This window comes from Botrytis sinoallii (assembly GCF_014898435.1).
Source record: "Botrytis sinoallii strain Bc 23 chromosome Unknown BSIN_006, whole genome shotgun sequence".
NCBI lineage: Eukaryota > Fungi > Ascomycota > Leotiomycetes > Helotiales > Sclerotiniaceae > Botrytis > Botrytis sinoallii.
This window is the reverse complement of record NW_024066033.1, coordinates 2,157,582-2,183,078: the sequence shown is the minus strand read 5'-3', so window position 1 is coordinate 2,183,078 and position 25,497 is coordinate 2,157,582. Positions and strand designations below refer to the sequence as shown.

The window sequence follows — 25,497 nt, the reverse complement described above, 5'->3', positions numbered from 1 at the left end:
GAGGTTTCTCGATCGAGACTGCAAAAGGCCGAAAGAAATTGGCGTTAAGTTGAAAGACAAAGAACATTTACATGCTTTAAACCCACCAATAAAATGAGATTGAGGTGAGAGATAATCAGTGATGGAGAACGAAAGCACTAGCTGCGACTTTTGAACGAGAGAAACACAATTCTTTTGAACGGAATAGAAAAACTCAGCAGTACAGACACTGGATTAAACGCATCAGGTGGCATAATTCATTCTATAGCATTACCATGTTCTGCCTCCTGTACTAGGTGGTGGTGGTCTTCGATCTTCCACCTCTCCAATTCTTCTTTCAGGTAGTACATCCTTTGCTCTCCTTATCCTATCGCTCACTACACCTTCTTCAGCCTCCCACCGGCCGGTTGTCTCTAGTTTTCCTCCAAATCCTAACCATCCTCCCTTGGCATTCTCTCCGTTACCCTTTTTCAACTTCTCATCTTCTGCTAGGTTTCTGACCATCTTTTGCCAGTTGCCCAATCCAACTTCTAGACAGGACTTACAGACTTTCTTCGACTCCTTATCTAAAGCCCTTCTCTTCCTTAATTCTACTTCCGATATATCAACCGCTTCCCTTGTCCAAGCTAGGCCATCTTCTTTGTTTTTAATGTCAGCATTAGAGGTGTAGAGAATCTCTCCAATATATGTCATAAGAATTGCTTCTTCGCATAGTTCTTTAGGATTGCGCAAAGGCGAGGATGTTCCATCAGATGGAGCAGGTGGGTATGCGGGTGGTGAAAGGGTTTCTCTGAGGAATTTCCATACTGTCTTCCACATTGGTGGTTCCTCATCACCTACGGTGAGAGTGTCAATCATATGTTGCTGCGGGGCTGGAAGGCTTTTCCTCGCCCTAAGGATTGAAAGAAAGATTGGAAGTGATTTTGAGATGTTAGAATGTGTCGCATGATGAATCGCAAGTGCTGTGCTTGTATTCAATAGATTTTCAGATGGCGGGCCTGCATCAATATTCAATGTGTGAGTGTTGGGATCGATCGACGAAGACGATGGGTCGAAAGATGTCGAAATGTCTATTGCCCATTTGTACATCTCCATAGCCGCTTCTGGGGTTTTCTTGAAATCCAACCAAGCAGCATATGCCAAGGCTGCATCTACCCTCTGCTTTTCTGTAAACCCTTTAGTGGTAAGAATGCGCATGTAGAACTTTTCCGGTGGATCGTAGGCCTTTTCGCAGTTTTCTTCTTTCGGAGGAGGAGGAGAACCGACTTTGATTGGTTTTGGTTTGGGATTCGATGGACCGCGCATTTGATTTTTCGGGAACCATATATCTCTCGTCGTGTCATTGACCCAATCATCCAGATGTTCTGCTGTGTTCGCCGCTCCCATTAATACGCCGTAGTATCCTCTTCTCCATTCCTCTGATTTCTTGGTAATATCATAACCAGCTTTACCTACCCCGGCAACCAAGATCCCTCCCTCATCTTGTTCCTCTATATCCTTTCCATCAAGTTTCGGATCCTCTAATCTCTGTAAAAGCTCTCTATATCCAATTCCCAAATTCTGCCAGTTGACTGGAATCAATCTTTCGAGTCCTTCCTCCCCTTCCTCATTATCCATAGTCATCCTATAAATGACCCTCGTCCTCCATCTCCATTCTCCGGGACTTGGGAATTGGTGATTGAGCCATTCTTGATGGATCCCCCATGCCACAAATAAGAACAAATTCACACCAACATAAATGAAGATTATATATTTTCCAGCTTTGATGAACTCGGATTTAAGCCAATTTTTCGTTTCCGTAGAAATGTATCGAACGACAGCAGGTTTGCGATGGGTAGAAGAAAGGTAAGGAAATTGAGGACGAGGGGTTGGACGGCGAAAGGTTGTATGAGTGAGAGATTGTGAGAAGCCTGGTTTAAGACTTTGAGTAAAGAATCTTGGCGATGAAGTATTGGGTGGGCGGAAAGGTCGAAGAAGTGGTATTCTGCGTATTGGAAATCGTGGACGCATTTTGAATCAAAGTGTATCACTTGAATCATGAAGCTGTTAAATGTTTGGAAATATTGAATTTCAGGCTTCGGTCGCAAGTTTTTCCAGCCGGTTTGAGGCCTTACTGCATAGCATCGACTCCAAACGGCAATGAAATAAGCTACCAAAAGATAAAGAAATCGAAAAATTTATATTAATTGTACATTCATGTTCTGAATTGTGTTTATTCACTTGTTTAATAGTAATTACTCATATAAGAAACTCCACACACCAACAATGGTTCATATACTCAATTCTAATATTCCATAGCATAGCAAAGCACTCCCTACAATGCTGCTTGCTCTATCACACAAAGCCCGGGGGGGTCCCTTATATCAAAGATTCATTACAGGTGCATTTGAATATTTTTATAGATATCATGTAGTCACGGGATGATCATATTGTAATCTTTGATCATTGATATATGCAAGTCGTTGCTTTTCCTAGTACATCTGATGGCTTTTTGCTGTAATTTTCCTCTTGACTTCAATGGCTTCAAACCATACCATCGAAATAATCGTCTTAAAACAAGTCATCACCATCCTTTCGAATCATTCCACTGTCTTCTTTTGCAGTTGATGCAACGGGCCTTTTTGCTATACCGTTCCGTTGTCGCCCAGCATCCAGTCGGATACGTCAAGAGAAGTAGGAAACCATTGGTCTACTCAGTAGCTCCTGTATCAATGCATCAAAAAGACCTTATAAATCAACCCGCTTGTCAACCTCCCCATTCTCAATCTTCAGCTCAACTCCATCCTGTCTTTCTTCATCACCGAACCCCTCATCCCCAAAGCCCATGTCTTCGCAGTCTTCTTCTCCATCATCCATTCTCACAAAGGTTGGATTTACATACTCTCCACCTTGACTGTCCCAGTCCGCAACCTCTTGAAAGAAGTCAATCACCGTACGATAACCTTTTGGCAAAAGACATTCGGTATAATAAGGTTCACTCAGACTGAACACCGGAGATCCAAATGCTATGATACGTCGAGTGCCATCAGGGCCTGCGAGGTAGGTACCTGCCGGCTCAGGAGAGTTTAAGTAGACACGACCACGGGCTAGCATCCATTCGAGAAGAAGAGGATTCCTGTAATCAATGGATTGCCACCATGTAGCTAAAGCTGCGAAAGCTTGCATGCGGGATCCCCACTTCTTCCAATTTTCCAGGTTGTCCAAGAAACGAGTTACACCCATGGCACCCTCAGAAACCCCAATTACATCGATCTTGGCCACCTTTGGCATAAGTTCATCGATGACATGGTTGAAAATGTAATCGATATGTTCATCTGTATTACGATTCCCAGGGACTGTATTTTTGATGGCATCAAGGCGGGTGGTTTTTTCGACACAACTAGATTGAGGTAATGCAGACCAAGTCATCAAGGTGACGGGCTTTCGGCCGCGACGGTACCAATAAATTTGACCCATATTGGCGAGAATGATGGCTGGTGGCTCGGATTCACCTGAAGCTGCGCCCTTTTCTTGGATATACTTGACCATGTTGACGGCAGAGCCAGTATCGATTCCCCCTGCCCCACCCAAGACACGATGAGCCAAAACTCCAATATCATCCTTAGGTTCGTAGAATAGAACGATTACTCGAGTGGCAGTGGAGAGATTGGAAGATGTTAGAATGTGAACATGTGGAGAAGTTTCCGGAACATTTAGAGGAAGAAGGATCTTTTGGAGGCCAAGGCTGAGAAGACGATCCATTACTATATCACGGATGGCATCTGGATTTCATATTAGCCTCAGTGAAATACTGTAGGTAAATGGAACTGACGATTCATAGCTTCACGTTGCAATTGATTGTATCGATCATTTTTGGTAAGGAAGTACTTGAAGTAAGCCTTTGGATTCTCGATAGATCGGATTTCATCTTTCTCGTTGATGAAGTATCTAGGTACAAGTTAGAGATCTTCGAGACCGTTAAAAGATGGGTATAAATATGAGAGATGTATATATACCCAAGCCCATCAAGAGTAGGTTCAAATTTAGGGTCTTTTGGAAGACCTGAGGGTAGTCGACGAAACATCTTGGTGTATCTTGCAGTGTAGTTTGATTGGGTTTCGTTGAAAGTTATGGTAAACAATTTGAGTTGCGTTGACTTATGGAGATGATTTTCAGAAGTTGAGAAGATGGTAAAAGTCACGAGAAGATGGGTCGTGAAAGAAACCCAATTTAGTGAATGAATGGACCAAAACTTAATTGTAAAGGGGGAAAAAAAGAAATGAAAGTGAATTTTTATATCGCAAAGTATTTGAGAAATATACCTGGTAGGTAATAAAGTGTTCAACTTTGAAGTTTGGTGAGGATCTGAAGTTTGTGTGTTTGGGTGGTGCTTTGTTTGTGTTTGTGATGGAAGAGGGTTGCATTCAGGACGGAAGAAGTGAAAGTTTTCTGCAAGGCTACCAAGTACAGATGAGAATAAATGCTTAATTCGGGAAATTGCAGGTCGAGTGATGATATCAGCAGCGATACGTTTTCTCACGGCAACTACCCATTAGAAATATCGACCTTCGCCCTCTACATGGATGTGTAGATATTTTACATCTTATGTGAATGTAGGTTGAGATTCGTGTGTTGCTACAACCTGACCCAGGTATGATCTTTGCACGACTCTAATATTTGGCAAACAGAATTCCATTCAGAGATGCGCAGAATTCCCATTGCTATATTATGACTTCCAAATAGAACAAGTCGAAGAGTTCTGTTCTTCTTTCATTTTATCCACTTCACCATCTCTGGATTTGCGTGCGGTACCAGTGTAAATCTCATCTTCATGCCCATATATGTTACATTTCAAACGCCGGAGTACTTCTGCAATCGTACATTCGTAATTGGGCTCGTAGCTTTCAGGTTCTTTGACGCTTACTCGCAGGTCCGTATATCTTTTGTCCTTCACCCTCCATTCATTCGGTCAAAGTATACATTCTTTACCAACTCGCTTTCTTAACACCCGGTAAATCTCCCGACAGCGCATTCATTCTGAAGTTGTACTGTAGTCGCAGGTATATGATCAGCATAATCCGCACACCTACGTTCTCTCTAACATCCCTCACATTCCGGAGCCATAATAAAGGAAGCACATACCCTGGACATTTTGAAATCCCTCAAGATACCTCTTCCTTTACCTCCCAAGATGCATCTATTCCTAATTTGGGTTGGTCTTGTATAACAATGCATTTGAGTCAATTCCAGTTGTGCTTGGAAACGAACTCGAGGAGGAAGTGAAAGATTGCGGATTATGTAGCGAAGAGCTTGTCTACTCGCACGGAAGTTTGTCTGTCAGCCATTGGAATTGCAATATAGAATTGGATGAGCCAAATAGTAATGTGCGAGATGTGGTACAGTGGATAATATAATGAACTGAAACTCAAAGGAGGACGGGACTTGAACAAGCTAGAATTGGGAGGAAAGAAAACATACCTTTCAGTCTCATGCTCAGCGAACACTTGTCGCTTGGTATGGTCACGAATGACTTTGATGTTTATAAAACAACCTAGATCAAGCTTTTTGGCTCGAAACATAGACATCTTGAGAACTGTGGGAGTTGAACTTAAGGCAATCACTGAAATTGAGGTTGCGGAACAGCATAATTTGGGAGAATTGGAGAATTGTTCGTGCCTTAATTTTGGGGCTTCAAGTTTAGGTAATCCACATATGCTGATGATAGAAATTGCTCATGACATGACTGCTGAACATTGACATTCGAACGCACTTTTGAGTATTGATGATGAATAAATCAGAATTCGATTCGGAGATATCTATATGACAAGTAGATATCACTTATATGTCGCTAGCGATGAGACTGTTACATCAAGACGTCCATCCATTGCAAACATCAGTCTGTGTACAGGCAATTCTCCTTTGCATATAGCTTGGTAGGTATGGTTATTGAAGACTAGTGGTCTCCCTCTTGCCTTGAGTCTAATACAACCATAAGTCTTGGAGCAGAAAAAGGCTAGAGGTCATAACATTTTGTGTCTCGTCTTGGAGATGATAAGTTTGCGGATCGAGTACCTTCATTGTTGAGAACATTGAGCCAGTTCCTGTCGTACACTACCAGTTGCAGCTTTGCCTTATTGTCCTTTCAGATCCTACGGCCCAAGAGTAAAGTGGTGTCATACAAAACTGGTAATCATTCTGGGTCTATAGGAGTACGGATTGTAGTCCAATAAAGAGACTTCAAATACCCAAATCCAATTGGAATATTCATGGTCTAGAATGTAAAGTGCGTTTCCGATATTTTTAAAGATTCGAAGCTTACATCTGGTTTGACCGATTAGATGACTGGGACTGCCGAAACCCAATCTACCTTCCCGTAGCTCCTTCCAGTTGTGTATACAAAAGGTGCAATTTTCTACTGCATCGCAAAACTACCACATACAAGACTTCGATCTTCAGTCCTCGATATCCAATCATCAAATCATACTTAGCTGTCATCATTAGATTCTAGCTTATTTCTGCGACATCAGAACACTTGCAGCTCTGCAGTATCTTCTATCAAAAGTCATAACATTGCCTTCCTGTGCCGCCTTTCGACCGACCCTCAACCACGTCAGTCCAGAGCCCGGGAATTCTTGTTCCCAGAGCCCAATCAGATGTTCTCCTTCTTTTTGCGGGGAACGTCGGGTAAGAAAGATGGGCGCCATTACTGCAAAACTTGTGATATACAGTGCAAGAAACAACACCATTTGGAGCAGCACAATATGGGGAAACAACATTTAGCCAAAGTGAAGGCTGCCGAGCTGCTTAAGCCTACTGTAAAGACGGCAGAGTCAGTGACATGCTCCTCTCACTGTTCCAACCTCACAGTCTAATAAACTTGATCAGGCAGCCAGGGCCGAGAATGACCGTGATAGTCCTTGGAAAAGCCAGGAAAAGATATCAAATATCGCACGACGTGCTATACGATGCTTCTCCATATTTTCGGGAACTTTGCGACAATAGCGCCGAGTCAGTCCAGGATTTCAGCTTCCGAGTGGAGGAGGAATGTGAACAATTTGGGATCTTCATCTATTGCCTTGAAAATCAGGATTTGAATATTCCCACTCCCATAGGGGTGGTGCCAGCATTGCTAGAGCTATATTTCGTCGCAGCCAAATACCAAGTCAGCTTCTTGCAGGATAGGATCATGGACCACCTACTAATTATGAAGCGCTGTCTACAAGAATGGAACATCAAACGATTGTACGAGAATACGAATACTACCTCGAAGCTACGTTGGCTTTGTGCTTGTGATACCACTTGTCTTCTTCGTTCCTCTGCGAAAGAGATACCTGCTTCACAAGATTCAATTGAGTATAAGTTACTGAGCGCAGCAAAAGAATGTCCAGAGTTTGCATTTGATGTTTTCCGAGTTCAGCTGATATACAATACCTGCAATTGGCCCGGAACATACATGCATGATTTTCATGCTTGCGAATTTCATTGCCATGAGACTAACAAGCTATGCCTCCACATTAATTTTGACGGATCACCCAGACTTCCTGGTAGTTTTGTCAATGCACGAAATTTTGATGGAGCTTCAAGAGATAGCTCAAATGGAAGGGTCTTGGGGAAAAGACAACGCGATCGAAATGGCGCTGAGGGTAGCATCGACAGATTAGTTAGAAGAAAGGTCGAAGCGGTCATTGTGAAAGACGAGCCCAACGTATCGCAGGAAGATGGTACATAGAGTCAGCTCTTCAATGGTAGATGCAAAGTCTAAGTCGCCTACATCAGTAACAAAATGATGAAAACAATTGTATTTGAAGTAATATCATTTCAGCAGAATGTGAGCTTTATCAAAAGAGGGTAGTGGCTTTGCATTGGATATATAAGGACGATTTGATTAGCTTACCTATACTATAGAAGAATGCAGAAGAAGAGAGGAGAGGCTGTGAGTATCTCAATGATGAGGAAAGGATGAGAGGAGCCAGAGCTAGATGACCAAAAATGAAACCATTGCATACAATACCCTGTACAACGGACCTACACAACGTTCACATACTCATAACCCATCACCTCGAGATTAATTCAGATTTTCATCCGACAATCCCACGCTTTCAAATCCCAAAACTTCTTAATCAACGATCAGATCAACGACCTAAAGCTCCAATATCCGATCATGCAATCTCAACCCTGAATAATAGAATACATACACAAATCCTATCACCAACATACTCGAAGAAAACTATCCGTCTCAGGATACACACTCCAATCCGGATAATCAATCGTTTTTATCGCGAACTATGTTGTAGAATTATATGTTCTGTATTATATATATCCCTGAGTATCGAATCAATATGAGAGAGATAGTATAAAGTCTTGATTATTGTATAGTTATTAGATAATATAAACAATTATATATTAAATCATGTATGTGAGCATGATATTATCAAAAATTTATAATTTATATCTCCTCACTCTATTTATTCTTTTTCACTAAACAGATGGAGCAGATAAATATTAGATAGGTAGGTAGGTAGTTACCTTCTGGAAACTTGAACTGGTGAAGTTTAGATTTATTTCTCTATTCATCTCTTCAAAGACATGGATATATATGAAAGCCAAACCAAACCCTCTTATCTATAAATTATCTCTCTTCGATTCTATTAATTAACATCCATCTCGTATATCGTGTGTCCTAATACTACATGGAAATTCAAAACCACATCGCTAAACAACAACAACATCTAATCTAAACCAAATCATCATCAACACCACCACCACACGGCCACCAAAAAATTAGAGTGGTAGAGATCTAAATAAGTGATTGATTGATGTTGATAGTATACAATATCCCTCTACCAATATAGCAAAACTAGCTAGGTATCTTTCTAAACCCCCAAAACAAATATCAAATAGAGTAAAGTAAAACAAAAGAAAACAAACCCCATTTCTAAATACACAATAAATGCAATCAATCAAGCCCGAAATAACAAACCCATCCATCCATTCATTCCCTCCTCTCTCCTCCCTCCACGAAAGCAGCGTTCCCTACCTATCCTCTCTTCCCAAACACCCCGCAAAAAAAAAAAACCTCCCTTTTACCTACCACCCAAAATCAAAAATACCCCTTCCCTCCCCCCCATTCTACCAACAAACCCAACCAAAAAAATCCCAAAAAGAATCTGGAGCGGCAGGGAGTCGAACCCTGGACTTCATCGAACTTTCAATTATCAAGATCTGCTGGGAGATTTGATATTGCAAACGAGGCACTCTACCACTGAGTTACAGCCCCTGATTGGTGGTTTGTTATGTGTAATGGTGCTATATTTAGGTATATATTCTTGCTCAGTGCACGGACCACATACGGCGTCGCTAGCCGGCAGTCTAGGGGATAGATTGCTGATAGAGTGGGTTTCGCTGGGGTTTGGGTGTGGTGTCTCAGGGTGTACGAGTGAGTGGGAATGGTGGGGTGGGAGATGGGAAATTGTGTAGTTTGGGATTTCGATTCTTGGGGGAGAGATCTTGGGAAATGTATTTTATTTATTAGCCCAAGTACTAGGTAGCTCGATGATAGGAATACGATACTCATCCAGATCTTTGATTGCAATTAGAATGTATGCTGATTAGGGGGTTTGATCATATATTTTGATTACTTGCTGGGTATCTGGTGTATGTATATTTTGATTCTCGGATTTTGAGATATATCTAAGTGAAGAGACGAGAAGAAGAGATGAAATAAAATCAAAAACAAACTGATACTAAATATTGATTTTGCATATCGCGCGATGCATGCTTAGGTAGGTAATCTTCTCATATAAATCCACCAATTCAATCCTTTCTATTCGAAATATAGATAAATGCATGTACCAGACTGACTATTGATTGCAGAAAAATCAACAGCAGCAAAAGACGCAGTGAATAGAATTTCCATAAAGCCCCTCTTGAGTAAAACTTGCCATGCTAAACTACCTAGATATGCCAACCAGCAAAACAAACCGATCAATCACCAAGCAAAAAATCAAGCCCGCGGAGCAGTTTTACTCATATAAGTATCATGCTTCGCAGTCCTATGGGTCAACTGTCCACACCTTTCACAAATATGTGATAATTGACATTTCGTTCTCTTCCTAATACACGTACCCCGTTGCCACATTTGACACGAGGCAAATCCTAATTCGATTGCAGAATCTTGTTGTTCTACCTCTTCAATAGAATGCTATTGGCGACGAGACGAGGAGTGAGAAGCTTCAGGCCAGTTTTCTGAGATGTGAGGAGAATTTGCCTGTGAGTGACGATGATCAAGACGTCCTTCTCGACTGAAGTGACTGGATTCTCCTACTGTGCGATCAGGACGTTGTTTATCACTCTTGGGAAAAGCATCGTCGTGCTCGTGATAAATGCTTCGATGACCTCCGTTACATATAGAGCAGATATGTCGTAGAGTACAATTTGTAACTCTGACTGCGCAGCGACCAGCGTTCCAGTCTCGGCAGGTTTCAATGGAAGGATCTTTATTCAAAGCTCGAAAGTTTGGCTGGTATTGATGATGATGGAGAGAAGAATGTTGAAGATCGCATTTCAGACACAAGTGTTGGAGTCCACAGGCTTTATTGCAACGTCCTTTGTAGTTGTAGATTAGGCAATACCCAGGTCGTAATGGTGCTACGCCAGGTATATTTCGTGAATTTGAAGTGCTTGGTTGAGTGAAGGAGGGCTGAGATTGGACGAGAACTGATGAAGAGGTGGCTTTCGAAGATACATGAGAATGGATTCCGGAATCAATAAAGGATGGCTCTGTATCCGGTCCCTCGGATTCGCTATCGCTATCACTATCGCTGGAATCAGACTCCTGGTTTATCTCAACTTGAGAAATAGCTTGAGAGATAGATTCCTCATCATAGGAGTCTGAACCTTCATCAGTCGACCAACCATTCATCATCTCATCATCTTCGTCACTCGAACTAATTTCAGAACTAGTTCCTGAACTTCGCTCTGAACTATCTTCTTCCGAAGACTCAGACTCGGAATTTTGAATTTTGGATGGTTTCTTTCCATTAGCCTTTTGCGATACAGAAGTTTTGACGATAGACTTAAGACTTGAATTGGAGGTTTTTGGTTTCTTAGTAATGACAGAGTCACCGTCGTGATTAGTATCATCTTCAGTAACAACGGCTTTTCTCTTTTTAATGCTTTTTCTTGAAGACCCCTTCAAAATTCCATTCTCAGTGACAGAGGGACTATCACGAATATTGAGAATATCACGTATAGCTTGAGAACCTTCAGTATTTCCAAGCTTGTTCGTAACAACGGTACCTGGTACAATTCGAGTCTTTTGTGGAGGAAATGAAGATAATGGTACTCTCCATGCATTTGCCAGCTGCTCATCATAAGTCTTGGAGTCTGTAACTTTCTGTCCTGGTTCGACGGAATTTTCTGTAGCTTCACGATACATATCAATATCAGAAGCCCCGTAAAGATCTTCAGTTGGTGCTTCATTTTTGAAATTTGCTGGACTATACTTCTGCGATCGATTACTCTTTTTGCTTCCTGGAGGAACAACTCTTGTTGAGGGTGGATTTTTGATAGGAGCTAGTGGAGTGGTTGATGATTGCTTTGTGATTTCCTCTGTAGTGGACTTTTTCATTGTGATCTCTTGAAGTACACTCATCTCTCGGTCTCCATTGATTGCTTCACCCCCAACTGGATGAACCATTTCACGACTAGTCACTGGAGTCTTATTCCTTCCATCTCCAGACTTAAGATTCTCATCTTCTGCCTGGAGAACTTCTGACTCTGACGACCTTGGCGGGGTACTCTGTCGTGCACTCGAACGCACATCTTGATCAGAAGGAGTATCAATAATCTGCGAACGATTCAAAAGCACAGCATCCTCAGCCCCATCAAAAATCTTCGAAATATGCTCTGGTACTTCTGCCGGCTCCGTAATTCCCGTACGATGACAAGTCTCTCCCGGTGAATGGCAATGAAATGCGCAAACTGGCAGACCAGAATCATGAACATCTCTCCAATCCGTATCAAAGCCTCTGATATAATCCCGATGGAAAAGATCGACCAGATGAAAGTCCGCAAAAATGTCCGGATTGCCCCTACCAGAAGAAATGAATTTCTTGCGATTATCCCTCTGTGATGCAGTTGCAGGTCCCGTTTCTCGTCCCCAAGACCAAGCTGCTGACGCCGCAGAATACCATCTCAGCAAGCTTCCTTTTGAAGTATTGCGATATATTTCTTCGGTGTGAGCATGAATTTCCTGCTTGTATTTGAAATCATAGACTCGTAAAGCATCAATCGTCTTGTTCATCAAATCATTGAGTCCGAACTCCTCAGCCACATAATAGATCCATCTCAAACGCTGGGTGTAGATTGGATCGATGTCCTTCGGTGCATTTGGTACTTTTCCATGGTATGCATAAAGAGCAATACATGTGAAAGCATCATATTTATTTTGAGCGCATGTGAGAGTAAGTCGACCATCAACTTGCTTCTTCCGGCGACAAAATTGAGCAAATTTGGGAGACAGTCGAGTCAATGGCCGGGTGTGAAAAGTGATTTCTTGTTCTTTGACTCCACCGTTGCAAATTGTTGCGGTTTCAATTCCTAAAATGCTATAGAGTATTAGCATTCAATTGATACGAAGGGAGATCGAATCCTTTACTCTGGAGTTATAGGCCACTCGTTCCTGTCGTTTGCCTCATCAGAAGCCATGGTGGAAGAATCAATAGAGATCGACTTTATCTGAAGTTACAGATATCAGTGAGATGTTGTGAATATTGAGAGGATTCAATCCAAATTGTCAATAGAAGTGAGCTAAGATCCAAAGTCAAGTGGATTCGATTCAACTACGCAAGGCTGAAAGGCCAAGGGTGAAATTGAGGGGTGGATGGTTCAATCGAGGGAGACGCGACTTAGCACGGGCCGATGTCTCGAAAGCATGTGATAAATCTCTTTCTCAATATCGAATATTCTAAAAGCCACTATCACATTTGTCTCACCTAAAAATCTTACAAATCTAAGGGCTAGTTTGGATGTAAAATCCGTGCTGAATCCGCTGAAATAATCTGCACTTTGTGCCATCGCAGATTCTGTGATGGCATCAATTCGCTTCAAAAAGAGTGGATTATTAATTTGTGGTTTTATAGTTTGAATATCAAATCCGCCAAATAATTCATGATTTTTTTAGAATATTCAATTTAAACTTCAATTCGATATTAAAATCTTATATTTAAAATTGAGAACTATATAAAAAGCTTTAATAAAATAATAATCTTGAAAAAGTACTTAGAATTAGAAAAAAAACACATTTTGATTTTATTTTTCTTTTTTCTTTTCTTTTTAAAGAAAGAACCTTTTTTTGAAGTATTTTTGAAGCTATTTTCTATATATAAAATTATTTCAATAGCTAATAATATAATTATTATCTAAAACATTTCGAAAGTATTTAGAAAGTTGAAAATTATTAATAACAATGGTAATCGAAGATTTATATCTATATAAAAAAGAAATAAAAGATCTCAAATTCGAAATCTTTCTCTCCCAATTTGTTATTCCAAACGAAAGTCTAAATCTATAGTAAAAGTAATCGAATCTTAAAGCCAATTTTGAGATTATAATATCTTCTTCTTTTTTTTTATTAGAAATTCATTATCCAGTTTTTTTTACAATAACAATATTATCTTTAATTAGAAGAAGATATTCTTTATAAAAAAGAAAAGCTATATATAAATATTTAATTCAAATAAAGCTTATTTTAATTATATTAATTTATAATATATAACAGAATTTCAAAATTGATAAGAGGTTCTTAATAAATATCAATATAGATAGTAATAAAAACGATAACAACAGAGAAATATCGATAATAACTATAATACTAATCAAAATCCAAAATATAATATTTATAGTGGTTTTAGAAAATGAAAAAAAACCCCTTTACTGATATTATTAAAAGGGAGAATAAATCAATGGATCCGAAAAACTAAAATCAAAAATATTTTAAAAAAATCTATAAATCAATTCAAATAGAAATTCTATGAAAAGCTTTTTTTTAAACTTAATATAAAGTTATTTATAAAAGATTAGTTAATAATCAGATTAATTTATTAAATAAAGAATACTTCATTATAATCAATTTGTATAAACTATTACTTTAGAGTATAAAATATATATTAATAGTAATAAGAATCTAACTAATAATCAAATTAAAAAGAAAATTAATTTAATATAAATATCCTTTTTTTTTTATTATTTATTTGATTTAATTGATTTGATTTAGATCAAGGAATATTATGTAAAATATCAGTATCTTCTTAATCTATTTAGTTGAGGTATTAGATTTAATGAAAAGAATGCTACTATATAGCCTTATACATCTGATTATTTATAGAAAACGCTTCTACAACAAGCAAAACTAATAATCGAAAATATTATTAGCATTAAAATCATTATACAAAGAACTAGTCGATTTTTCAATTTCTATTCGAAACTTATATAGCTAGTAGTAAATTTGCATATCACCCTACAGCTTTAATACAATAAATATCATTTCTTCAAATAAAAAGAATAATCTTACTAATTCAATACACTCTATACCTTTTTTAAATAAAAACATTAAAAAATAGAATAAATATAACTCTGGGATATATAAGGTAAGGAATTTATATTTTTGAGATATATTTTATTATTAACTGATTTATAATTAGAAACAAAGCGATATAAACAATCTATTACAAACTATACATTATCGAAAAGATCTCGAAAAACTATCTCTTCTGAAATTGTAGATAGTTTACTTCATATTAATAAATCTTTAAGAGATTTTAATAAATCAAAAACTACTCTAGCACCTTATATACTCAAATCGATAATTCATTACCCCCTTTGGCATTAAGTATATTATATAATTACATAAAACTATTCTAGTAAATATGAGTCTCTAGAGGCTGATATTGCTTTTAAGCTTATTGATTTTCTATAATATTTAGTATCTAGTGTTTGTTAATTTTATAATAAGCTATTAATATTTATATATATAGATCTATTTCAAGTAAAATTTGTGAATAAAATCTATAGAGAGCTTAAAAAGTAATATGAAAAGGAAAATAATAAAATGCCTTTATTATCTATTTCTTACAATAAGCTTTAAATGAAGGGTGACTTTTAAGTTCTAATAGCTTTTGATTTGGCAGTTTTATTCACTCTATTCTCTTTATTGTATGTTTTTATTAATATAATCTTTGTATTTATTCAATTAGATATTAATATTATATTTTTCAATACCTTTGTCTTATTTGATATTAACAATATATAAATATGAATAATATCTATTCACTAGCTCTAGATATATAAAATAAAGATATAAGTATATAGTAATTGGCTAATAAGAAATAACAAATAAAAAACAATTAATGAGAAATAGCTAATGAGAAACGGCTAATAAGAAAACTGTAAAGTTTAGTCTTTCAAAATATAATATCCACCAATAACAAAGATTGCCAGCTTATTATTCTTCAAGAAAAATGCTATCTATATCTTTAATAGTTTTGTTTTTTTATATAAAATATACAATATGTAATACTATAAATTAAATCAATATCTACTCAATTGTAAATAAAAAAAATAGAAAACGTATTCTCAAAATGAATAACTATAAGAATTCAGCTGCTTTTTGATTGCTATAAGAATAGCAGCATTCCATTTTTCAATATTTTTCCATTAAGTACAAATTGATTTAAAACTTTTTTAACTAAATATTGAAAAGAGGCTTTTTCAAGAATAATTCGATTGATTTTTAATACTTTTTAATTTCTTATAATATAATCATTAGTATTCAATTAATAAAAAAGAAAACTTATAAATCAAAAAAAGATTTATATTTTTTTTCCCATTTTTATTAATAAGCTTTTTTAATAACTTTTTGCTTTTCCTTTTTTAAACTACTTTTCTTATATTTTAAATCTTTATTTTCAAAGCTTTTTATTACATTCTTATTTTTAAAAAAAGATAACCTTCTATCTATACCTAGTTTTTATTTATTCAGTAATCTCTTTTTGATATTAGTATATAATATAGCTTTTCTATATAATACATTTATAATTTATATTACAACTATAGGATTTCCTAAAATATAACATTTTCAAAATCTAGATTTGAATTATTTCATCTATTATAAAAAAAATTTCAAATATTCAAGAGGTATATATTTAAAAAGCTTTAAGAATAGAAGTGAAAGGAATAAGTATTGAAAAATTAAATATTTAGAAATATATATTTATAAATTAATATATTATATATCGTGTAATTCAATTAATCATATTATTTATTTCTTATAAAATATAGTTAACTAAAGGCTTTTCATACGAAACAAAAGTCGGATACTAGCTATATTATAACAAATCATATTGAAGGAATCTTATAATACCATGATATTGTTAATATGCGATTGTAAGCGACCTGTCGTATTGCTGAATGTATTGGATCGCGATCCAATTGCTTCAATGATGATGATGATAACCATATCGATAATTAAAATGAGTAAAGATAATGATATATAGTTTATTTATAAAATAATAATCAATCAATTCTATAAGGAGGATAGAAAGCAATAAGTAATCCTAAAGATTGCGAATATGATTAATATATATATTAAAACCCTAAGCAAGATAGAATTGAGCTATATCGATATACTGAGGTCTGCATATATTAATAGTATAATCAAGACTATAAGATAAGCTGGGCTTATATAAAGAATCTCTATACCAATTATAAAAGCAACCCCAGAGGGAATTGCTAAATCCTATATTGATATGCTCAAGACTAGGGGGGCGTCTTAAATATTGAAGAGTATTAAGGCAAATATGCCCAAAACGATGGAGACGATATAGGAATGCGAATGATAGGAGCGAAATAGTTATATAATCTTTATAAAGATGGAAAGTGAGTAATAGATAATTACTAATAATCTTTTCGAATTACAATTGAAGATTATAGAAATAGTTCCTGAATAAAGCTTAAACTGATCTCTTTGCTTTATTGTAATAGAATAAGGTAAACCCTGGGATACAAGATGCCAGAGGAATACAAAAATCTCTTGCAAAACGAAAATTGTATACAGCTGATCACTACGCTTGATGCGAATAATGCTCAAGCCGTGGAGATCTGGTACAACTATATTGTGCTTCAGGTCTTTTATAATATATTGGTGTGTTTATAATACTCTCAGATATGATTATTCGAGAAGAGATCAAGGTGCAGGCAGAAGAGAAACCAATGCAATACAGAATTTCTAAGTATAAGGTGAACCCTTTTATAGAAAGGGCCAATTGGATTATTAGTTTCAAGAAGATAGTAAAACCATTCCGGCTATTTAATATCAATGAATACTCGAAGCCTTTTGATAAATTGCAATACCCTTAACCACAATAGTATTCCAATGAGTGCCAGCTATACTGTAACCTGTATATATATTATTGCCCGATTCGTTGCTTTAGGTGCAGCAAACTAACTGCTAAATATATTAACAGAAAGATTTATAAGTAATATCAAAACAACGCTTAATATACAGGATACCTAGAACCCTTCCGATCCGCATATAGCAATTACCCTGTAGCACTATGATTAGTCAATAGAAAACTGATTAGGCTTATCTATCGACAAGTGAGAGAAATCAGGACTACTAGTTAAAGAGAGATTCAGGAAGTACACAAGGAAAAGGCATCTGTTTCAATGCTAGTCAAACAGCCTCAAGTGGTTATCTCTAGACCTCCTATACCAGGGGCTCGCATCACTGTCTATAAGAACGAATAGCAACTGGTGGATCGATTATTCAAATGGATCTGATTAGGGGAGAGCCCCTTTAACAATTCGATTTATATTCCGGGCTGTAACTCTTTGCATTATATTAATAAAAGAGTAAATTATAATATAATAATTATAGCTGAAAAAGCCTTTTTATTTTCTGATTCTGAAATGAGTAAAAGGAATGAGTCAAATATTAACAAAACTGCTATTATTTTTATATAAGTTATATAACTAGTATGAACTCAATAAGGGAAAGGGGGCTTACAATTATATAAGCGAATATAGAATATGAATACTCTAATTATATTATCTTTCTATAGATTATTAGAAAGGCTGATATGGATATTATCTGTATCCAAGAATCCTGACTGTATAATAATTCGGCAACCCAAAATCATACTATATATAACCGATACCAATCAATTAATATCTGGGAAGCGACTGATAGCTTTAAGCATAGATTACAAGTGATTACCTATATACAAAAAGAAGGCAACTTAAAAATCAGACAAATAAAGCAAATTAGAAATAAAGATTTATTTTAAATTAATATTAATAGATACTCGATCCTTAATACCTATCACATTTCGTTTGATTTATTGATAATAAAATATATATTCGGATTAGAGATTGCTTTAGGAACTAATATAGTTATCAAAAATAACTTTAATGCTAAATATGATTTGTGGGAATCCGGAATAGCAATTATTAATTAAGGTAATACGCTTGTATAATAAACTATCAAATAGGGAATAGAATATATTAGGACTTCTGGGTACCCCTATATATATAAGGGAATATATTCTAAATCTGATCTTTTCCAATCTGATTATTGTTATAATAGTAATCAATAACAATCTATATAACAACTCCGATTATACTACTCAAATCACTATCATCTTGAACAAAGAAACCTTTGAATATAAGCAAATATATATCTGGATATATAATTCAGATCTACTCTGTTTAATAGATATAATAGTTAATTGCTTACAAATCTTTAGAATCCGGATCTTTGATCTATTTACAATATTGATAAACTAATTATCAGATTTATAAGTATACTGAATGCTTTTATAGTAATTATAAAGTAGAAAGACTGTAAACCCTATCGATTATTCTTATAATAAATCGATAAGTGTAAAGAGACATATTGAATATATATATAAATCAGAAGAACTGGAATTATTAATAGAATGATAATAGCTTAGTAGGACTTATAAAGAGTTGTGCAAATATTAAAACAAATTTATTGAATTAAGCATTTAGATAATATACAGAATAATCAGGAATTATATAAAGTTATAAATTGGTATAAATTAATCTCAGAAGTAGGCCTTAAGGCTTTTTCTTTAGTAATCGAAGGCTAGAAAATCATTAATATTAAGGAAAAAGCTAAAGCACTTTTTATAATAGTATTCGACTGCTTTAAAGTATTGGATAATCTACAATACGATTTTTTATAAGAATAGGGTTGTTAAATAATTTTATTATAAAAAAGAATGATTATTGTGGAGGAAGTGGAAAAATATATAATAGGAATCAGGAGCATATTATTTGGAGTCGATCAGGTAATTATTCATTTTTTTAAGATATATTAATCTAGTATGAAGAATGTAATATATAAGATTTTCATAGTCTGCCTTAAGTTTAGTTATTATCTTAATAAATAAAAACTTACTGAAATAGTTATACTATTCAAGATTAATAAGAAGGACAGGATATTCTTAAGATTGTGGAAACTGATTGTATTAATATTTGTTGGTATTACCATGGGGATGGTGAAGTAATATAGTACTAATGATTCACACTATTGTAATATTGCTCCAGGTTCTAAAAGCTAAAGGCTACGAACGTATATGCTATAGTGCGGGGGCGCTAGCGCATGCGCTAGCGCGGTCAGTCACATGATCCCTATCCCAACACTGGCGACTCTCTAAAGTCGTTGTATCATGTCTTTTCTAGCTAATATCCTTTTCTCAGTATAACCATCTATACCACTAATCTCTTTCAATCTATTCCGTGATCTTAATCTTTATAGTGTTATTATCGATCAAGTCCTTTAGGGCTTGATATGGTTTAGATTTAGTTATCGCATCTACTAGGTTAGATTCTCCATTAATCTACTTGATCTCTACAATCTCCCATTTCTTATATACCTCTCGAATTGCTATTATATCGATCATTAGTCTCTTTTCGATAATTGTACTAAGCTTCGTGAAACAATTGTATAATAATCTCGAGTCGATACATATAACTAATAGTATCTTGCGATTTAGAAAGATCTTGTTAAGTGTGCCTTTGATTGCTATGCTAATATCAAAGCCCAAAATTATACCATAAAGCTCTGATGCTAGTACACTCCTAATAACTCTCTTACACTTGATTGACAACCAATGAATAATATTAGCCCTGTCGAATTTGTTCATTAGAATGATAATATATCCAATCTGGGAGGATAAATCTTTGTTATTAGCAAAGAACGTATCTGTAAATACAATTAATTTGAGAGAGTTCATATCAAGTGGAACAAATTGTAGTTCTTTTTCTGAGTTGTTAATTTGCTATTGAATATGTTTATTGAGAGTATTAGCATCTTTTTCTTTTGGGTTGACTGTTTGTGCTATATATAACAAGTCAAAGGCTGCCTCTGGTTAATATATAGTTGCTATGTATACTTCTCGAACATATTATATAATATACTAATCTTTTGTTGTTGCCGACTTTCTGAATTTGCTATGTATGCTTTGTATATCAGATAGTTCTGAATTGATTAGACAAAGGTTTTCGTATTGTTTCTTCTGGTTGAGGTAGATTGTGTCATTATTTCGCTAAGTAATTAGATCATTATTAAACTTGAATGGTATATCTGATGTGAGTGTTTCATACTCTTTTGCTGTGAATTTAGCGTTTCTGAGTTCAGCTTGCTTACAATCTGCGAATACTTTATTAACTACAATAAGTGTATTATTTGTTTATAATTTGATAATGCCAAATGCTGTATCGTCTTTAGTTGTATACAACAAACATGGATTGTAGATCGATTGTATTATCTTGAGAGCATTGGTATAATACTTATAGTAAATGCTAAACCAGTGATTGCCTGCTTTCGGGATACTATATAATGATTATACAACTTATAGGATAAAGCCTTCTGGAATGTTTATTTCCGATGGTGATCGAGCATAAAACTTCCGAACTAAGTTCGATATCGATTGTATATATGCTTGTATGATGTTGTGAATACTCATGATTACCTTGTTTTTGGGTAGTATTGCTATCACTATCAGTATAATACGTTGGCTGATGTGTTGTATTGTTGATGATTATATTAAAACAGCACCTTTTCCTTGATCTTTCTATATTTGTATAACCAATCGGGACTTGGGAAATACTTTGTCAGTTTTTTCATTTTAATCTCGTTGATAAAATGAGAGTTAAAAATCCTTGTACTTGCGGGGATATCCGTAATCTTTATGAGTTGGAAAATACTGTTTTCTATAAGTCCATCGACCTTCTTTTATCTTGATTTCACGAAAATTATTGATGGTGAGGTATTAGTAAACACTGTATAGCACTCAATATACTGTATATCATTAAACTCATCTTCTTTTAATAGAAAAATCGATAAATCCAGTGAGTGTTCTATAGATTCGATATTTTCTCTTTTTGCGAAAAGTATTGATTATACTGGAATTACTATTTGAGAAATCCATTATTGCTGAGGTTAGGGGTTCCTGGATATATCCAAGAGGGTCTCTTCTGGATTCCTACTCCTGATAGTAGCTGGTGAGGGGGTAGATATAACTTTGCTAGATTTTGGTAAAGTTGTTTTACTTATACTAGGTATAGCAAATTGCTCTTGCTATATCAATCCAGTTTGTACAGATGATATTTGTACTGATTCAGCAGATGGTTGGGGTTGATTCTAAGGCTGATTCTGTATATTCTTTACATAAGGTTTAACCTGAGTAATGCGGAATTCCATTAATCCGCTTAGTAGTCATATTGTGCATATCTTATCTTTTATACCTAATAAATAATATGATCCCGTCCATCCTTTATATTCTCTCCATACCCAAATCTTTGAATTGATAGGTAAATTATATAAAGTCATTATAGATAGTCCATTTCGCTGACTCAAAGTATTAGATACTTATTGTATTGCTTATAGTTTATAAATTTCATTTATTGCTTTCTTAATTATTAATTGTTGCTGTAAAACTATAAATGCAGGTGGGTCAGATTCAGATATCCGCGGATATATTCCAAAGATTAGAAGTATTGGAACTAATCTATCTAGTCCTACAATATCGTTTACTGCTTTTACAGTTATTTGTAGTATTATCTCTTTTATAATAAAACTATCGAGCTTATTGGAAATAATAGCATACGCTCTCTTGATAACTGCATAGTAGCGTTCAATTATGCCAATTGACTAATATACCTCAACTGGTATATTCTTTGTTTTTATTAACATAATCACAGTATATTAAACGAATTCCTTGCTTACGAAGTTCTTCCCAGTATTATATATAATAAAATCTAATGGACTGATATAAATATCCATCCAGCATTTTCGAAGCACATCAAAAGTATGTTTTGCAGTAATATTGTCTAGCTATTACACAACTTAGAATCATATACCTTCATCAATGATGTATAAAATAGGATGAGTATCAATATACATGATATCAACTATTATTGAGTGGTTGAAGTCAACATCATCTCGTAAATTGAATTTAAATCGACCCGATGATTTTCTGTACTTTTAACAATGTTGATAGAATTTGTTGAGCTTGTCAATCTCGGTTTTTGAGATATTATTATGGCCAGCTCGCTGTAATACTCATAAAAGTCTATATACCAATAGATGACCAAAACGACAGTATAGACATCGTAGTTCTATATCGGTAAGGTAACACTCATTACTTTTAATGATTTGTTGTATAAACTACTATATATTTATTTGCCATAATAAAACTGCATGCTTATTACATCGAATACAAGAGTAACTTTCTCCTATTCTTGTAATGACAGTGTTGATGATGTTATTATAGTATATACTGAGACGATCTATATCATTAAATGATAATAGGAATAGTGTTTCCACATTTATAACATGAAATTCGATAGTTCCTAAAGGTAGGTGGAGTTTGACTGATCCGAAAAATTCAGCTCTTCCGATTCCGAATATCATATTTGCGATTTCTGTTTTGCTTTTGTCTAAGATAACATCCTTAACAGTTATCTTGTATACTATATATTGATTGAATTCTACTATGGATCATTCCGCTATAGCTATATCAATAATAATGCTCTTGAACTTTTTGGAATTGTATTCGTTTATGAATATAATTTCCTCTCGAGTTCGATGTGTTAGGGTATGAATGAGTATTTTATTAGCCAATCTCATCGTGATCTCTTTATTATTGATAAGTCCGTTTTGAATAACAAAGCTTGAATATAATTCTTGTTCTGATAAATCTTGAAATTCATACTAAGCGAAGTAAGCTTCGACCTCCTTATCAGTATCAATATCAGATTCCTCAATATCATTTTAATTGGGATCTTCGTATTTAATAAGAAACTATTTAAAATCTTTGTTAAAGTTATTATTAATACCCTTAAATCGCTCCTTGTATTTGTATTGTGATTTGTTGTGCTTCTTCTTATTATATCTAGTTAATTAATAATCATCCTTTTTGCAAATAAAACACTTCTTTTAGTTTGTGATTTGAATAATTGTTGATCATTTTGTTCAAATCCTCTATTCTGATTATATCTTTCTTTATATTGATACTTCCGGTCAGTATAGAATGTCATGTTTTCGTTCGAATAAGTCAGCTCCCATATCATAATAGCTGAATAAAGTTCTTCAAGGAGACTTAGTATATTATCAGCTAAGCGAAAACAAGCTAGAGAGCATATTAATATTAGTATATATACATTAACGATCTTTTGATAAAATAAATCCTTTATTCTAATTATATCACTGAATTCTTTATATAAGTGACATAATCTCGTTATTATTTGTTGTAAACAGTGAGTGATTGATTTCCCATCATTCTCTGATTATACTATCACACTCTTTAGTGTAACAACTTCCCATTACTATATAATATTCCTCTTGTATTTGGGGCTTTCGAATGTATCCACAAACATTTGCAAATCTCCTATATTAATATCGGCATAGTCTCTAAATTCGTATGATAGAAATCAAGTGCTATATCAACAAGCATAGCAGAGAATACTCTTGGAAGTAGATTGTTAGGTAAATTAACATATTAGTAATTATTGAGAAATATATTGAATTTGTATATGAAATTGTCATCTTGTCCACTGTATTTATCATCCTTATTGTAAAGTTTCACAAGATTTCCAAGAAGTTAACCAATATTTATAACTCTTGGTAATAAATTTAAGAAGATCTCCAGAATACTGTAATCATATCCTGAATCACCTTCTCCTCCTCCTCCCATACCGCCTTTACCTCCACCACTGCTATTCCCACTATAACCACCTTATAGGAAATCGTTTCTTCTGTCTCTGTTACTTCCTCCTCCTTCTTCTTTATTTAAATTATTGTTATTACTAGATAAATCACTGGATAATTAATCACCTCTCTTTTGTAATAATAAAGACGGTTATAGTAGTAAAGGGTTAGATTGTCAAAAAGGTATTTCGGATTGAAACTGTTTATACTAAACTGACTGCGAAGGTAATGATTTCTTTTGATTATAGAATAAGTATGCGAATAAATTGGGTTCATTATTTTCTTGTAGAAAGTCGATATTAAATTAGGGAACGGATTCATAGTAATAGAATACTTATAATTTTGATAACACTTTTTATCCAATATCAACACCCTTTCCTTTACCACCTAAAGAGCTGAATCCTGAAATTGTTGCGATCTAAGATAGAATACTTGATAACTGCAATAACCTGTATTGATTGAAACCTGATAGTCCAGACTGACTGCTTACTTGAAATACCTCAAATTCTTTTAGTAATATATATACAAAAGCTCGAATATCTTTTTCATCTATTCTTTTCTATATACTTTTCGATCGAAATGTAAATTCCTTATCTATAAATATATTCACAATCTCTTTATCTAACCATTCTCTATATAATAATCGAATTGTATCAATTAAAGCATCATAAACAGATCGTATCGTGCAGATCTCGTGCTTCACAACAAACACACTGTACGAATACAGTTCATATCTCAACTTATATAAAAGACATATACCGACTACTTGAAAATGTCCCGAATTGAAATGTTCAAATTCGCGAAAGTAATTTGATTATAATTTGCTATTATAATATTTTAATTGTTAATATTCATAAAATTTATATTTACAAAATCCCTAATCTCTTTTATACTTATTTCCTTTATAAAATCAATAGGGTTGTCCTGCTATTGCTCAGCTATTATATTAAAATCATTAATCGCAATAACTAATAGTACAGTCGATTCAGTCACACTTCCAACATTATCGTTATGTTTAAGCTTATACTCCGCAGAATCGTCTTTATAAGATCCTGCTATATTGATGGATAGCAGGTAGATAATAAAGTAAGATGCTTAAATATAACTTTGCCAAAATCCAATAAAGTTATACTTATTCGTTAAAAAATGATGCTTAGCTCGAGCTGGTAACTACTGGTTTGTATTCTTCAATATATATTGCCTTGAAGAATAAAATATAGATTAAGGTTAATTATGAGGGTTAT

General features: G+C 34.8%; 5 protein-coding genes across 5 annotated transcripts; 1 reads left to right on the top strand and 4 right to left on the bottom strand.

Annotated features, from left to right (window-relative positions):
- Positions 1-249: 249 nt before the first annotated feature.
- EAF02_004406 (uncharacterized protein) lies at positions 250-1,989 on the bottom strand (the record flags this gene model as incomplete). The annotated part of the gene is made up of 1 exon (XM_038900454.1): positions 250-1,989. One exon carries the CDS (start codon positions 1,987-1,989, stop codon positions 250-252), a length of 1,740 nt encoding a protein of 579 aa, XP_038760161.1.
- Positions 1,990-2,706: 717 nt separating this feature from the next.
- EAF02_004405 (uncharacterized protein) lies at positions 2,707-4,042 on the bottom strand (the record flags this gene model as incomplete). Its single annotated transcript, XM_038900453.1, has 3 exons — positions 2,707-3,740; positions 3,791-3,906; positions 3,975-4,042. 3 exons carry the CDS (start codon positions 4,040-4,042, stop codon positions 2,707-2,709), a joined length of 1,218 nt encoding a protein of 405 aa, XP_038760160.1.
- A 901-nt stretch (positions 4,043-4,943) lies between these two features.
- EAF02_004404 (uncharacterized protein) lies at positions 4,944-5,543 on the bottom strand (the record flags this gene model as incomplete). Its single annotated transcript, XM_038900452.1, has 3 exons — positions 4,944-5,006; positions 5,101-5,272; positions 5,437-5,543. The coding sequence occupies 3 exons, from the start codon at positions 5,541-5,543 to the stop codon at positions 4,944-4,946; spliced, it is 342 nt and encodes a 113-aa protein (XP_038760159.1).
- Positions 5,544-6,446: 903 nt separating this feature from the next.
- On the top strand, positions 6,447-7,687 carry EAF02_004403 (uncharacterized protein; the record flags this gene model as incomplete). The annotated part of the gene is made up of 2 exons (XM_038900451.1): positions 6,447-6,787; positions 6,844-7,687. The coding sequence occupies 2 exons, from the start codon at positions 6,447-6,449 to the stop codon at positions 7,685-7,687; spliced, it is 1,185 nt and encodes a 394-aa protein (XP_038760158.1).
- A 2,274-nt stretch (positions 7,688-9,961) lies between these two features.
- EAF02_004402 (uncharacterized protein) lies at positions 9,962-12,754 on the bottom strand (the record flags this gene model as incomplete). The annotated part of the gene is made up of 3 exons (XM_038900450.1): positions 12,617-12,754; positions 10,171-12,566; positions 9,962-10,146 (listed from the first exon to the last, which is right to left on the bottom strand). The coding sequence occupies exons 1-3, from the start codon at positions 12,664-12,666 to the stop codon at positions 9,962-9,964; spliced, it is 2,631 nt and encodes an 876-aa protein (XP_038760157.1). The 5' UTR covers positions 12,667-12,754.
- Between the last annotated feature and the right edge of the window lie 12,743 nt (positions 12,755-25,497).